At 55.6% G+C, this 15,981-nt stretch overlaps 1 protein-coding gene across 1 annotated transcript in view; it reads right to left on the bottom strand.

Moving 5' to 3' along the window:
* Positions 1-13,975, bottom strand: part of PAX2 (paired box 2) — a gene marked incomplete at its 5' end in the record, with an annotated part of 159,516 nt that extends 145,541 nt beyond the window's left edge. Inside the window, 2 exons of the mRNA XM_060240963.1 lie at positions 12,900-13,097; positions 13,752-13,975. Of these exons, the coding sequence (XP_060096946.1) occupies positions 12,900-13,097; positions 13,752-13,975 (422 nt within the window). The remainder of the gene's footprint in view (positions 1-12,899; positions 13,098-13,751) is intronic.
* Positions 13,976-15,981: the final 2,006 nt, after the last annotated feature.

Below are 15,981 nucleotides of genomic sequence, written 5' to 3'. Positions count from 1 at the left end.
GATCAGGCCAGTGGCCCATCCAGTCCAACACTCTGTGTCACAGAGTGGCCAAAAAAGTCCAGGTGCCGTCAGGAGGTCCACCAGTGGGGCCAGGACACTAGAAGCCCTCCCACTGTAGCGCCAAGAATACAGAGCATCACTGCCCCAGACAGAAAGTTCCAACAACACGCTGTGGCTAATAGCCACTGATGGACCTCTCCTCCATATGCTTATCCAATCCCCTCTTGTCTATGCTTGTAGCCACCACCACCTCCTGTGGCAGTGAATTCCCCGTGTTAATCACCCTTTGGGTGAAGAAGGACTTCCTTTTATCCATCCTAACCCGACTGCTCAGCAATTTCATTGAATGCCCACGAGTTCTTGTATTGTGAGAAAGGGAGAAAAGGACTTCTTTCTCTGCCTTCTCTATCCCATGCATAATCTTGTAAACCTCTATCATACCACCCTTCAGTCAATGTTTCTCCAAGCTAAAGACCCCCAAGCATTTTAACCTTTCTTCATAGGGAAAGAGTTACAACCCTTTAATCATTCTAGTTGCCCTTTTCTGGACTTTTTCCAATGCTATAATATCTTTTTTGAGGTGCAGTGACCAGAATTGTAGACAGTATTCCAAATGTGGCCCCACAATTGATCTATACAGGGACATAATGATGCTATGATACTATTATACAGGGGCATTATGGTACTATGTCAAGCAACAACCAGCTTATGGCAACCATGTACAGTTTTCAAGTCAAGGGACCTTCGGAGGCAGTTTGCCGTGGCCTGCCTCTGCAGAGCCGCCCTGGCCTTCCTTGGGGGTCTCCCATCCAAAGACTAACCGGGGCCAACCCTGCTTAGCTCCTGAGGTCAGTGGAAACCAGGCTCACTTGTGCCATTCCCAAGAAATCCTCCTTTGAACTCTGGGAAAATGTGGCCCATCCATGAAAGCTGCAGAGCTCTCAGGAAAGGTGTCTAGATGTGGCATGGCAGTTGAGCAACAATGACATTGTTCTTTTTGGAAGGAAAGCTGTTTTCAGATGTGAACTCTTAGACTCCCCTGTGACACCCAGATCCTCTGGGGCAGCAGCGGGTTCAGAGCAGCAAATGCACCCAGAACACCATTGGGGGGGAGTTAAAACTCAACACTTCTTTTAAGCTTAAGTTAATGTACTGAATGTTTTAAATCCTGCTCTGTGTTATTACTGGTTTTATTATATACATTGCCTAGCGCTCCACAACTGGGTGCATTAGGCGATCTATAAATATAATAAATAAATAAATGCCTCAGTCTGTGCGTCCTGTCCCCAAAATGGGTGTCCTAGGCTTTTGCGCTTTCAATTATTTGTGCGTTCTTTGTTCCCCCCACCCCAGTGGATCTCCATACCAAATAAGGAGCATTATACTAAAACGGTTGGAGACCACTGACTAGGGCTGGAAAGCTCCCAGAATCCCCATTCATTTCCAGATGACAGAGATCAGTTCCCCTGCAGAAAATGGCTGCCCTGGTGGGGGGACTCTGCTGAGCTCCCTCCTCCCCCCCCTCCCTGGTTGCATCCCCCAATCCCCAGGGATTTCTGACCTCAGAGAGGCCCCCTTCCCCAGACACACAACCTGTTTTCTCAACACCCTGCTTTGCTCTCTGTTCTCATAAGCGGTGACGTGGGTGTGTGTAAAAATGCAGGGAGGCTGGGGTCAGTGTTTTGTCAACATGCCATGGTTTCATAGTTGTGACTTTCCAACTAAGCAAATAATTTTTTTTCCTTTTTTTTAAAAAAATGGATATTTCAAATATCTTCCAGCCTACCTGCTGAAAAACATACACAAACACATAAGTGGAAATGGTCCCAAATGTTGCATGTAAGACATTGATTCCACCACCACCACCACCACACACAGCTCCCCATTCTCCTGGGATCTCTGCTCCCCATTCCTCCACCTTCCCTGAAGAAGGGCAAACCCAGGCCTCTTCTCCCCACGAAGCCTGCCAGCAGTGCATCCCTCCACGGCCTGCTCAGATCAAACTATTGTGTTGTCCATTTCCCCCGCGACAAGAGCTCTTGTTACAAAGTTATTGATCGGTTTCTGTGCAGACAGATGAGCTCATGCAGGTCTCCCTGCCCCCTTGCCTGTGGAATCCACCTCTGTATGGCCTGATTGTTGCAGTTCGGGAGGGGGAGATAGGATTGCAGGGGAAGACCACCCTCTGCGAGGCATCCTTCGCCTGCCCGTCCCCAGACGGTAATCAAGGGAGCCTAGCCAAGAGACAATAAAAGCAATTGAGGAGGTTACCTGGGCCAGCCTAAGATTTATATGACCTGATATTTGAAGCGATTGTTTTATGGACTTCTCGGCCTGGTTAGGATGCTTTTTGTTTGTTTGTTTGCGGGGAGGGGGGGGGATGGGTTGTGTCCTGGCCAGGGCAGCCGCTCCATTTGTTGCTGAGAAGAGAAACCCTTTGGAAGCACGTGTGTGTGTGTGTGTGTGTGTGTGGTGGGTTGGATCCACCACTTCCCACCTCACTCTCTTGGTGCTGTTGGGTTTCTCCTGAGATCCTGGCCAGGGTCTCAGTGCTCAGGTGTGTGCAGAGGACAGGGGCAATGCAGAACCTTTTTCTGTTTGAAGGGGTTAGGGTTGCCACCTCCAGGCTGGGAAATTCATGGAGATTTGGAGATGGAGGCTGGAAAGGGTGGGATGTGGGGAGGGGAGGGGAGAGACTTCAGCAGGGCCCACCCTTCAAAGTAACCATCCCCTGCTGATCTGTGTAGTTTATTTCTTTTTCAATTGGCAGTCCCAGATCTGTGATCTTGTCACATGATGGGAATCAGACTTCTTGCAAAGATTCCAGTGCAACATGGCTGCAATTCTATTGTGACTAGGGATGGACACAAACTGGGAAAACGCAGCTTGGTTTGTGGCTCATGACGTGCCTGGTTCACGAACCATGAACATCATGTATCTTAAGCACCAAATGAACTGGTTTGGTTTGTGAAGTTCATGAATCTGTAGACTGCTGCCCGCAGTGCACTACAGAAACCAAAGGCACTGAGGCTCTCTCCCTGCCTCACTCTCCTCTACCTGCCCTCCAAGCTTGGTGAGGATTGGATTGACGGGGTCTGAGTTATGGCCCTGAGAAGAAGGTGCCCTCCGGATAGGGCTTTCTAGGGAAATGGCAGGTGCAGGGGGCTCAGGAGTGTAGCGAGCTCATCCCCGGGCAAATGAGAGACACCAAACTCACAGGGGACTTCCCCTGGATGCTCCTCTACCTGCCCTCCAAATTCTGACCCCCCCTCCCATACCTCGAAGTCTGGTAAACATTTAGATCCAGCAAAGACAGACTGTCTTTCTGGAAATGTATCCATTCACGAACCACCATGAACCACTTGTATGTTTGTGGAAAGTTCATGCCGGTTGGCCTGCTGTGAACTTCAGTTTGTGAACTATGAACCAGCCAAAATTCATCACTAACTTCAATAACACATCATCTGGCTCATGCCCATTCCCAATCATGACATTCCGTATAGTCAGTCTGAGTAATTTTACTGCAAGCGCTGATCAGGTGACCCACTGTTTCGTTCTTATTATTGTTGCTTGCAGATGAATAACTGCGTGAAGCACAAGCTGCCTTTCTTTGGGGTGGACTTTTAGGAAGGTGCTCCGGGTTATTGTCGCATTGGAGTACCTTCAAGACCAAAGAGATTTCCTGGTCTTCTCAAATTTCGGAAGCTAAGCAGTGCTGAACTTGATTCATACTTGGACGGGAGACCGCCAAAGAAGTCCAGGGTCATGACACAGAGACAAGCCTGTGAAAACCCCATCTGTGACTCAGCTGCCTTTTCCACCACCAAGAAGTCCTTTGGCCACATAACCGGCCCTGCTAACAGCGGGGCTGTGATCAAGAAGGGAGCGGGCTTTGGGTGGAGTAGATGGAAGACCTCCTTTCCTTTCCACACACACCGCAGCAGCCCGATGGGGCAGAAAGGCAGGATATAAATCTTGCCGATCAATAAACAGTAAACACGACTCTTTTCCATGGAGGGGCTAAATATTTTTCCTTTCATTCGCTGACAGATTTAGCAAGGAGATGAGGAAATGTTTCAGTGACTGTGGTCCCTTTTGCATTCAGCGAGTGTGACATGCCGGTTTTAAATCGAGTCTGGCACTGGGGAATCTCATTGTTGGACATAATGGATCTGTCAAAGGATCTCATTGTCCCAGAGCAGAAGAAAAACTGAAGGGACCTAAACCTTCCTTTGGCAGCTCCAAGCCTTTTGTCCGCCCTGCGAGTGGCGGTGCTTCCTGACCCCTTTTTATCCCCTCCCCTTCCTGATCCTGCCTCCGAACTCTTAAACCCAGGAAAGGAAGGAGAGAGGCTCCTCCGCAGAGCGCCAAGAACAAGCCCCCTGCTGGGTAAAGCTCAGTAAAACAGCCCCCCCTCCCCGCCCCCCCCCCCCGCCCATGCTCCAGCGCAGCCAATCCTTTTCTACACTCTTAAACAATTGTGTCTTAAAACACTGCTACATGCAACTCCATCAAAATATAGTGCGCTTTGCAGCTCTGCACAAGTGTGGCGACTCAGAATCACTATTGTGGGGTGAGGGGATGACATTCTACCGGGGGGGGGGGGTTTCCCTGGTCTGGGGGGGCGGGGCGGGTTTGTTGCTGTCACAAAGTCATACAGTAAATGCTGCCCTCACACCAGCAGACTTTAAAAACCTAAAGTGACCTGATCTTATTACAGCCCAATCTGATGTGTGTCTTCTCAGAACTAATTCTGTGAGTTATCACACTTCCCACAAAGTAAAGGTACACAGTAATGTATAAAGTAAACGTACAACGTACATGCACATTGCCTTTTATGTCGTGGCCGGCTCTTCATAACTCTGCCTGTTTCCTACACCTCTTCTGTGCCTTTTCCCCCACCAGTCCCGCGACAGCAGCCTTTTGTTTTTATTTTGTGGAAGAACCACACCGCGGCCGAAGAGAGCCAGTTTGGTGTAGTGGTTAAGTGAGCGGACTTCTATCTGGCAGAACCGGGTTTGATTCCCCACTCCTCCACTTGCACCTGCTAGCATGGCCTTGGGTCAGCCATCGCTCTGGCAGAAGTTGTCCCCGAAAGGGCAGCTGCTGTGAGAGCCCTCTCAGCCCCACCCACCTCATAGGGTGTCTGTTGTGGGGGAGGAAGATAAAGGAGATTATGAGCTGCTCTGAGACTCTGAAATTCAGAGTGGAGGGCGGGATATAAACCCAATATCAAGGACAAACTGCTGGCTGCAAATGACCAGCAACACAGACAGGCACAGGCTCCTTCCTTCCGCTCCTCCCAGAGGTCCAAGGGAGACAAGACCCCCGCCCCGCCGCCGGCCCGCCGGCCGCTGCTGCTGTCCCCACTGGGCACTTTTTATGCCTTTGACATCAGCTGCAATCCAGACTCCAGAGGGGGAGCACAGGTGGTTCTTGTACTAACAGGAAAGGAAGCCCCTGAAGCGGCTCAGGAACACGGATCTTCTCCTTTTAGGAGCAGCCAGCCTGCCCGGTGCTGAACAAGTATGGAAGGGGGAGCGAGCTCAGCCCTGGAAGAGGAAACGTTCTCATGTAAATGGGGGAGAAACTGGGACTGCTTCATCTGGATTTTAAAATGTTAGACATTTAATTTTGCATCTAATTAGGGCAGCTAGGACAGTATATGCTAAATACTGGAAGAAAACAGACGTCCCTACAAAAGAGGAACGTTTGACGAAAATCCTGGGAACGGCGAAAATGGAGATAGCAACTGAACTACTGAGAGAAACCAGCAGACGCACAACATAAAAGAACAAAATAGGAGTCAATTGCATCTTTAAGACCAACGTTCTGAATAAAACGAAGTTGGTTTTAAAGGTGCAATTGACTCCTATTTTGTTTTACTACTTCAGACCGACACGGCTGCCTATTTGGATCTATCGACAGAAAAGAACTTTGGCGACCACTATAGGAATGGATAAATTCACCAAGTGACTGAACCCAGAACAGTTTCTAAAACCTTATGTGTTTCACCTTCAGAGCAAATGGGCTTTAAGCTGTAAAGGTACATAGTTGCAGGAAATCTAAGGTTTAAGACAATTGACAACAGACTTGCAGAAATGTTATAATGAAATGGAATTAAATGGAAATAATAGAACCTAAGAGAAATATGTTATAGTGTAACTATGCAAACCTTTGAATATATATTTTCCCTCTACCTTCCCTCCCTTCTCATTTCCCCTTTTATTGACCAAAACCAATAAATACTATCGTTTAAACTGGATTTTGACTTCTTCCTGCGGTCCCCCATCTGGAGTCCTCAAAACCTGACCTTCAGAGGGGCAGCCTTCGCCAGCGCACCTCCACTCCCTGCTTCACGCCGGGTGTTCAGCTGCAGCATCCCAGCCTTCTGCACCAGCTCCCAGGCAGGGCACGGGCATAGGCAGCGCCGGGCACCTGGGCCTGCGGCACCGAGAAGGAGGGTGGGAAGGGGGTGGCTTCAGGGCTTCGTCCTCATGCCCAGGAAACTCCTGATTGCCACGTTGGGGTCAGGCAGCCATTTTTCTCCAGGCCAGTTTGGCCAGGGATCCTGGAGGGTTTTGCCATCTGCTGGTCATGGAGCCTGCAGGGTCACTGGGTGTGTGTGTGTGTGGGGGGGAGGTATTTCTAAAGTTCCTGCACTCTGCGAGGGGTTGGACTAGATGACACTGGAGGTCCCTTCCAACTCTAGGATTCTGGGAGTGTAGGGAACGGCCATGCCCTGTGCTGCCAAGTTTGCAGCTTACACCACTATGTGGGGCCAGCCCTACTGGCTGTGACATGCAAGCTTCATTCTTCTGTGGGATCAGGGCCAGGCTTACCAATCCAATTAAACTGGGACAGGAGCAGTTCTACCTCTGCCCCCAGCCCCAGACTCGGAGCCTCGAGGCTGCTCCAAACCCTCCTCTCCCCCCCCCCCCCTCTCTCTCTCCTGTGTGCCCAGAGTGGCACACCCAAAGCCGGCGATGCTGGCATCTCACTTGCTGGTTTTTGAACCACAACATAGGAGAAATGTTTCTGGTGTTCCACCAACAAAATCAACCTGCTTCAGCCCCAAATCTCCAGCGATTTCCTAAGGCAGAGTTGGCAACTACAGCCCTCCCCTCCCCCAAGGGGCACTTCTCTGCGGAAAGCGTCCTCTCTTTCTCGGGGGTGCCTCCCCTGAGTCCAGCACCCACCGCAATGATTTGTTCATTCGTGCTCGGTACAAACTCGACGGCAAGAAGACCCCCTGGACTGTTAGAAAAACAGCAGCAGCAGTGCACTATTTGGGGGGGGGGGGAGCAGAAGTCCCCCTGCAAGGACTTTGGGGTTTCCTGTTCCTCGAGCCAGTGGAATCCCCGCCCCGCCTCGCGCTCCCTTTTTGGGCTCAACCCCCACCTGGCCGCTTGAGCAAGAGTCCCGCCAGAAGCAAGAGCCCTGCCGCTGCCCTGGGCCGCAGTCGCGACGCCTTTGCTCCTTGCTTTCAGTTTCAGCAGCCTCTGTCATCGAGGCAGTTCCGCAAGCCGGGTGACAAAGGCTCTTTCCCCAACTGCCCGGCGGCAGAATGAGGAGCATTCCCTAAAACCCGTCCCATCACTTCCAGCAGCGCCCTTGCATGGGATCCGCAAATGGCCCCCCCGTCTCTCACCCCCCCTCCCGACGCAGTGGGGGCTTCGAGGTCCAGCTCTGGCCAGAGGGCCTCGGCAGCCCGGGAGTTCTCCCAGGCGGGTGCTGCTGCGCGGGGGCTCTGACCAGGTCAGCCTCTGTAGGCGGCCCACCCTCCAGTCCTCCTCCAGAACACTCTCCGGAGCCCACAAGGGCGAGCAAAGGGGGAGGCCCCGCCGGGTCGGTGGCGCAGGCGAGCCGGGCTTCTCCTGTGGCCAGGAGAGGCGGGAGCCCACCGGAAGTAAAGAGCCTGGCCGGGCGGAGTGGGACCGCGAGAGCCGCAAAGCTTTTCCGAGCCTTTCGCTCAGCATTCTTGCCTCGCTGCTGGGAAAGGCTCCGCGGCGGCGCTGGGTTCAAAAGCTGCCCACGGTTGTGCTTTGCAAACGGCCCTAACCTTTCAAGCCCAAGGCCGGGTTGGGCGGCAGCAGGCAGCCAGAGGAGACCCGGCCGAGCAAGCCCGGCCAGTCCTAGAGGCGGCGGCAACAGGGAAGGAGCAAAGCGGGGGCCTGGAAGCGGCGGGGCAAGAGACCGGGTGCTGGCGGGAGAGCGGAGCCGGGCATCGCCGCCCCCCACCCCCCTTGCCCAAGTCCTCGTCTTTGGCTCCAGCCGATCCTTGCGGACAGCAGCCCTTTGTGTCGCATCCTGGCCGGCATAACCTGCCCGGCGCCCTGCTCGTCTGGTGCCTTCACTGGCTGATACTTCGCAGGCAGAAGCTTGCTGCCCTTCACAGACAGCTGCCAATGGCAGGCCCTGGGATTCCTCCTCCCTTCCAGACTCCGAAGCCCTTCTCGACGGCAGCCCCCCCCCCCGCCCCCCGTTCCTCATCTGGGCAACCGAACCTTGTGCCCGGGGCGGCACCGGACCGACCGCAGGGCTCTTGGCTTTGTTGTTGTGATGGCGGCCCTTAGACCAGTCATTCAGAAGGGAAATACAAACGTTCCAAGGTCCCAAGGTTTTAACATACTTGATAAAACATTTAAAAACAGTTTTAAATTTCATCTAATACCTAATGACCATAACTGCCCACCTTCTAATAACCAGGCAATTTCCGTAAAGCCGCGCAAAAACTGGATACTTGGTAGGTGCCGCGGGGCGGGGCTCTCTCTCAGAAAGAAGGGACTCGACTGCCGTTTTTTCTGGAAAGCCTGGGGGACCCCCCCCCATGAAGGGGGCGGGGGGCTCTCCTTCTAGGCCACCTTCTCTTGCGCACCCGTGAAAAAGCCCAGCGCTCTCCTCTTAACCTCCCGAACTACAACGGTGCCTTCATGCCCAGACACCTTTCACAATTGTGATGTCCATCTTTGCAAAGAACGAACACTTTGTGTGGTGATATATCGACACAATTGTAGTAGGGTCATTCAAGAAATTCCGGGTTGCAAACCTTACAGAGGTATCCGATCTGTCTTACTGTCTGTCTGTCAGTCAGTCTAACACACCTCATCTCCACAGTAACAACAAGTGACAACAACGGGGGGTTGCAAAAGCCCACAGACAACAACACGGAGTAAAAGTCTATCCAATAACTCTGGCAATTCCCAGATGTTTCCCATGCTGAATTTGCCGCTTAGTCCCAATCGGCAGCAAATTTCTCCTGTAGACAGGCGCTTAGAAATGTCACATAGAGAGGAGTGAGAACTATTCTTGCATTTGAGTGGGCAGGAAAGGCGAGCAGAGGACAAGGCGATGGCAGCCGGAGTGGGAGGAAGGAAGGAAGGAAGGAAGGAAGGAAGGAAGGAAGGAAGGAAGGAAGGAAGGAAGGAAGGAAGGAAGGAAGGAAGGAAGGAAGCTACTGCAGTTGCCCCGGCTGTGAAGCCTGCGATTCACCGGCTCTCCTTGGGCAGCAGTTGCGCCCCTGACCTCTCCTTTCAAAATAGCAGCTGAAGAAATACCAAAATTATATTGATTGATTTATTTCTGCTAATTAAATTATACCCCGTCTCTCTCGCGAGCGGGAGGGTCATTCTTTGCACCGATTCTGCAATGAGAGGGAGACAAAGACGCCTGGGGGGAGCCGGAGGAGCTGAGAAAAGATCCCGACTGACGCCCGTCTCCTGCCAGCCACGCTGCCGCTCGCAGCCCCCCCGGAAGAAAGGGGCGGGGGAGGCCGCGGGGTCTCACCTGGGAGAAAGTAGCAGGCGCTTCCTGCCTGCCTTCCCTCCTTCCTTCCCGCCGCCCCCTCCCCCTCCCCCGGGCACCCGCGGCCAGTCCCCCCGTCCCCCCCGGGGCTTTACAAACTGGGCCCCAGTCTAGGGGGGGGGGGAGAGGACAACCCCAGGCGAAGGGGGCTCTTCACGAGGGTGAAATGCGGGTTTGAAGGCAAGAGGGGCAAAATGGCAACAAGGAGATTACACGGTTGGGTTTCAAAAGAAATTCTATGCGAGGTGTATGTTTCCAGCTGCCCCTTCCTCCTCAGACTTCACTCCCCTCTCTAGACAGACACACACACCCCCCTTTCTCCCTCCGCTCTGCTAGAGGGCCTCCTCGAAGGTGGGGGCACTCGGGCAGTGCTTCCAAGGGGGAGCAGAGCGGGGCTGCCTTCATCCTCGCCGGTCCCCCTCGCCCGCCTTCGCTCCTGGCCTTTCATTCCGGGCCTGCCTTAAACTCCTGCCTGAAGGGAGAAATGAAGGCGGGGAGAAGCCACAACGAGGGAGACGGCGCCGCTGCCAGGGTCCGGCGGAGAGCGCAAGAGACATTTGGTGCCTTCGTGCGGGCAGCCGGCTCAGCCAGGACTTGAGCAAATCAACGTCATTCCCGGGAGGGGCGGGCTGAGCAAATCAAGACCCCCCCCTCCCCCCCGCCGTCAAGGTTCTCCTCCTGGGAAGCAGAGAGCGGCCAGAGCCAAGAACAGACTGAGGCCGGGAGACTTCGGCTGCTTCAGGGAATCGCCGTCTAGTCACTGATAAAGGTAAACCTAGTGCAGCAACCCGAGTGTGAAATCTAATGGGCTAATTTCCCCCCCCCCTCCCAAAATGATCTGTGGTCACTACGGAAGGCTGCAGGACTACGAGGGGAAGAGCGCACAAATGTGGCAAAGGAATAGTTCGGTGCACGCAGTCTCCACACCACTTTCCTCCCCCCCCCCCGCCACCCGCAAAGAATTTTGTGTACTAGGTACAGCAGGTCTCCAGACAGAGGGGAAAGGTGTGCACAAGACTTCCTCTCAGCTCTGTACACACACACACCTTGCTGGCCACAGCCGGTTTTCTGCACCAGCTGAGGCCTGGTCGGAGGTGGTGTTCCCGGTCGCAGCAAACTCCCCCTCAATCCCTCCGCTTGAATGGGGGGGGGGGCTGTCCTCTTCCTCCTCCTGCCTGCGTCCCCCCCCCCGCCTCAACTGCCTACAAAGAGACTGAAATGTCACCCTGCGATTATTTTAGTTCCTGATTCAGAGAGAAACAAAGATCCGCTTTTAAAAAGGAGGGCGTATAATTAGCCAATCAGTATTATGTTACTCTGTTCATAACTTAATAACCATTTTAATACAGATGGGCCACGCAGGGCTCATCTCCGGGGGGGGAGCCGCGCAGGATATGAGGGGGAAGCCGGGAGCGGGGAGGAGAGGGGGGCATGTTCTCCCGCTTCATTTTACCGGCTGTTTCTGAGGCGATTTGGGAGGATTCCATATAATTTTCAAAAATATTAAAAGCTACAGCAGGAGGAGGCCAGCTAGGAAAATGCCTACCCGCTCTGACAATTCTTTTGATCAATCTTCCACGGAGACAACAGCAACAACAAAAGCCCCACCCCGTTTGCATGTGCATTGGTGCAGATTTTCTTGAATAGCTACATTTTCTGAGTTGCAGGATTAAATATCTAGCCAAGCAGCAGTCAAGATGGATGCTGGAGATGGTTCCGTCCATCTGTTTGGCGGCGTCTCGAAGGGCCGCTTTCTGCACTACTCCCCCCCCCCCATTCCTACCCACCCCCAGCAGCTGCCCTTGGCCTAGCAGCAGCGCAGCAATGAGAGCTCTTTCCATCGTGTACTCTACCCTTCCCGAAATATCCCCCCAGAGAAAGAATGCGCAACCCCGACTTCTGGCTTAGCTGCATGAGGGTCTTATTTGCATCGTTGGCTCTGACTCCCCCGCCCAAGGCTTGCTCAGAAAAGTGCCCCTTCCGGTGCCCGGTGCGGGGCCACTGGGAAGAGCCGGCGGCAACTGGACCTCTTGTGCTCCCGTGAAGAGGCAGCCTCTCGCGCCGCCTTCCAGTCCCGCCAGCCGCGGCTCTCAGGCCGCCCGGAGGACCCGAGCCCCTTTCTGCCCCCTGCACAGCCCGCGTGGCCCTTCCGCCCTTTCTTTTCACAGCAAATAACAGAGATCATCATTTTATGATTCGTAACTGTGGACAATAGGATAAATGCTTCTACCAAAAACAAAACTAACGAAAAGAATTTGCATTAATAACTAACCGATGCACCAAAGCTGTAAGTAAGCACTAATTCCACATGGAGATCACCTCAGGTAAGTAGAACACCAATCTGGTCCAATAAGCAGAACAAGAAATATCACAACGTAATTAAGGACCTTGGCACAATTCCGTATAAGCTACCACAGGAAACCATTTCGCCTCAAAAGAGCTGCCTCCCGCCCTTTCCGGGGGCTCTGCGAAGGGACCAGGCCTCTTCTGCGTGGGAGGGGGCGAGCAGGCGGGCGGGCTCCGGGGGCCGAGAAGAACACCCTCCCCCCCTCCCAGCGACCCTGCGGGGAGGGAGGCGGCCGACCGCGGGCCCTGGGAGGCAGGAGCGACCCTAGACTAGCCGGCGCCCTAGGCAAACCTGGCTTCTGGCTCCCCCCCCCCAACTAATTTTCGAAAACCGACGAGTGTTGAGGGGAAGGAAAAGCAGAAGACTCGACGTGGCTCCGCCGTCCCGGGAGCGGCCAGGGCACAAGCCTCCTCCCCGGCCCCAGACCCCGCCGGCCTGCCCGCCCCGCCCCGCCCCTCCACCGGCAGCGGCAGTTTCTTCCAAAAGCTGAGCCAGGCCAGAAGACCCCAATTCCTGCCAACGTGGGGCTCAAGCAAACCGCAGGAGGCAACCGCCGGCACAGCCGGCCCAGGAAGCCCAGCGCCGCGCCTCGGAAGGCGGACTGGGGTGGGGGGCTTGGGGCTCGGCCCCCTCGCTTCCAAGTGAAAAAGAGGCAACGCAATGGGGGGGGGGGCGGCGGAGGTCGCGGAAAGGCGGCGGCGGCGGCGGCCTGGGCGGGGAGAGAGAGGAGGGGGGGCGGGGGTCTTACCGGTTGATGGAGGAGACGCTGGGGACCGTGTCGTTGTCGCAGATGCCCTCGGCCAGTAGCCGGTCGCGGATCTCCCAGGCGAACATGGTGGGGTTTTGCCTCTTGTATTCGGCAATTTTATCCACGACTTTGGGGGTGGCCACCTTGGGCTTGGAGCCGCCGATCACCCCGGGCTTGATGCTTCCGGTCTCGTAGTACCTGCCGGGGCAAAGCCGGGGTCAGTCTCGGCGCCCTCCTCGACGGCGCTGCCGCCTTTTCCCGGAAGCCCCGGGCCCGGTGGCAAGCCAAGGCCCCCTCCTCTCCTCCCCCCCCCCCAGGGATTTCGAGTGCGCAGAGCCTCCCAGGTGCAGGGGGTGGGCGAGGGAGAGGGAGGCCGTCCAGGCTCCCAAGAGGGGACCCCCGCCAGCCCCCCCTCCGGCCTCTCCTGCGGGGCCCGTCATGTCTGGCATGGCCAAGCGCTTGGGCTCTTCGTGGGGCCAGGCCCGGACTCCCCCCGCGCCCTCCGGCATGCTCCGTCTCCCCCGCCCCGTCCTCGGAGCTCCGCTCTGCCCGGAGTGGGCAGCCGGCCGCTGGGTGCTGCTGCTGCTGACCTGCGGGGGGCGGCGGCGGCGGAGGAGGAGGGCGCGGGGCAGGGAGACTTGCCGGATGGTCTCACAGCCCAGGGGGTGGCGCGCGGGTCGGGCCGGTGCCTTCCGCCCTCTGTCCGAGCCCCCCGCAGCAGCAGGTGCCTGTTGCAAGACAGTGCCAGACGGTTAAAGCGGCCGCGGCGCCTGGCCTCGGGGGAGGGGGGAGGGGGCGGCGGGGCGGGCTGGGGGGCGAAGGGGGCCCGAGACCCGCCCGGCCCGGCCGTACCTGCCCAGGATCTTGCTGACGCAGCCGTGGCTGACCCGCAGCTGGCGGGAGATGTCGCAGGGTCGCACCCCCTGGTGGGCCAGCTCCACGATCCTTTGCCTCACCACGTCCGGGAGCGGCCGGCCGTTCACAAACACCCCCCCGAGCTGGTTGACGCCCCCGTGCCCTGCTGGGGAGAGAGAACACAACGCACACCGAGCCAGCCACGCAGCACGCCGCACCCACGCACACCCGGGCACACGCGCACCCCCAAGCACGCACACACACACGCACGCACACACACACACACACACAAAACGCCATTAGTCGGGGCAGTTCTTCTGGCAGGGGGAAGGGGTCGAGAGGGGCAGCGTGGAGGGGCGCGAGGGAGGGAGGGAGGGAGGGAGGGAAGGAAGGAAGGAAGGAAGGAAGGAAGGAAGGAAGGAAGGAAGGAAGGAAGGAAGGAAGGAAGGAAGGAGGGAGGGAAGGGGGAAGGAGAAAGGAAAGGAAAGGAAAGGAAAGGAGGGAGGAAGTAAGGAATGGAAAGGAAAGGAAAGAGGGAGGGAGGAAGGAAGGAGGGAAGGAAGGGAAGGGAAAAGAAAGGAAAGGAAAGGTAAGAAAAGGAAAGGAAAGAAGGGAGGGAGGGAGGAAGGGAGGGAGGGAGGGAGGGAGGAAGGAAGGAAGGAAGGAAGGAAGGAAGGAAGGAAGGAAGGAAGGAAGGAAGGGAGGGAGGGAGGGAGGAAGGAAAGGAGGAAAGGAGGGAGGGAGGAAACAAGCAAGGAAGAAAGAAAGGGAAGGAGGAAGGGAAGGGAAGGGAAGGGAAGGGAAGGGAAGGGAAGGAAGGAAAGGAAAGGAAAGGAAAGGAAAGGAAAGGAAAGGAAAGGAAAGGAAAGGAAAGGAAAGGAAAGGAAAGGAAAGGAAAGGAAAGGAAAGGAAAGGAAAGGAAAGGAAAGGAAAGGAAAGGAGGGAGGGAGGGAGGGAAGGAGGGAGGGAGAGAAGGAAGGAAGGAAGGAAGGAAGGAAGGAAGGAAGGAAGGAAGGGAGGGAGGGAGGGAGGAAGGAAGGAAGGAAGGAAGGAAGGAAAGAAGGAAGGAAGGAAGGAAGGAAGGAAGGAAGGAAGGAAGGAAGGAAGGAAGGAAGGAAGGAAAGGAGGGATGGTTGGAGGGAGGAAAGGTAAGGTAAGGAAAGGAAAGGAGGGAGGGAGGATGGAAGGAAGGAAGGAAGATGAGGAAGGAGGGGGAGAGGGAGGGATTTCTGCCCGGCCCGGGGACTCTTCGTTCCCACAGCCGAGGTCTGCAAGATCCAGCGGGAAAGGGCTCTCTCTCCCCACCCCCCACCCCCTTTGCGGGGCTCCAGGACAGAGTCGGAGTCTCGGACCTGCTCCGGCAAGCCGCGGCAAACATCTCCTCCTACCGCCAACCAACCAACCCAGGCCCTTTCGGTGACCCCACAGGCCGGGCCGGCGGTTTTGCTTGCGGAAGGGAGCGCTCTCTTTTGTAGGATCCCCTCCCCCCGCCGCGCTCCTTTAATATTTCTCTGTCTTAAATGATTCTTTATTAATTGATGGAGGTGTAAAAATCGAGGATAGATGAGAGAGAGACGCTTCAATTTCTTTCTTCCTTTTATATAAAATATCGGGAAATATTTGTATAATATATCCCGGGAAAGGATAATCTAAAACCTTCTGGAGCTGGCTTTGTTTAATTTGCCAGGCGTTAATTTTCCTGCTTTATGTGTTTAGAAACCAACCTTCCTTCCTTCCTTCCTTCCTTCCTTCCTTCCTTCCTTCCTTCCTTCCTTCCTTCCTTCCTTCCCTCCTTCCCTCCTTCCCTCCTTCCTTCCCTCCTTCCTTCCCTCCTTCCCTCCCTCCCTCGCTCCAGGGGTAGGTGCTTGCAAAGCCTTCTTGCCCTGGCCTCGGCCTGCTCCCGGTGTGGGTGTGGGGAGGAGAGGCGATTTGGGGGCCGGGGTTTGGCCAAAGGGCTGCGGGGCTCTGCGGCGGTGCGGCGAGCTGAGAGTGGCGGCTTTCCTGCGGCCTTGGGTCGCCGCCTGCCTGCCTCTGAAGCTGCGGGGTTCGGCAGCTCCCGGAAGGCGAACGATTTGCGTTTGGGGAGATGCTTTCTGGGGGGATTTGCTCCCACCGCCTCGTCCTCCTGCGGGAGTGGTTCGAGGCGCGATCGGAGTTGTGTGTGTGTGTGGGGGGGTCTCTTTCTCTCCCCCCCCCCAGAGCCGCCTAATCCGGGCTGCTTCCAAAG

Source organism: Heteronotia binoei, chromosome 6 (assembly GCF_032191835.1).
Source record: "Heteronotia binoei isolate CCM8104 ecotype False Entrance Well chromosome 6, APGP_CSIRO_Hbin_v1, whole genome shotgun sequence".
Classification (NCBI taxonomy): Eukaryota; Metazoa; Chordata; class Lepidosauria; order Squamata; family Gekkonidae; genus Heteronotia; species Heteronotia binoei.
The sequence above is the reverse complement of the archived record's forward strand: the minus strand, read 5'-3'. Positions and strand labels throughout refer to the sequence as shown.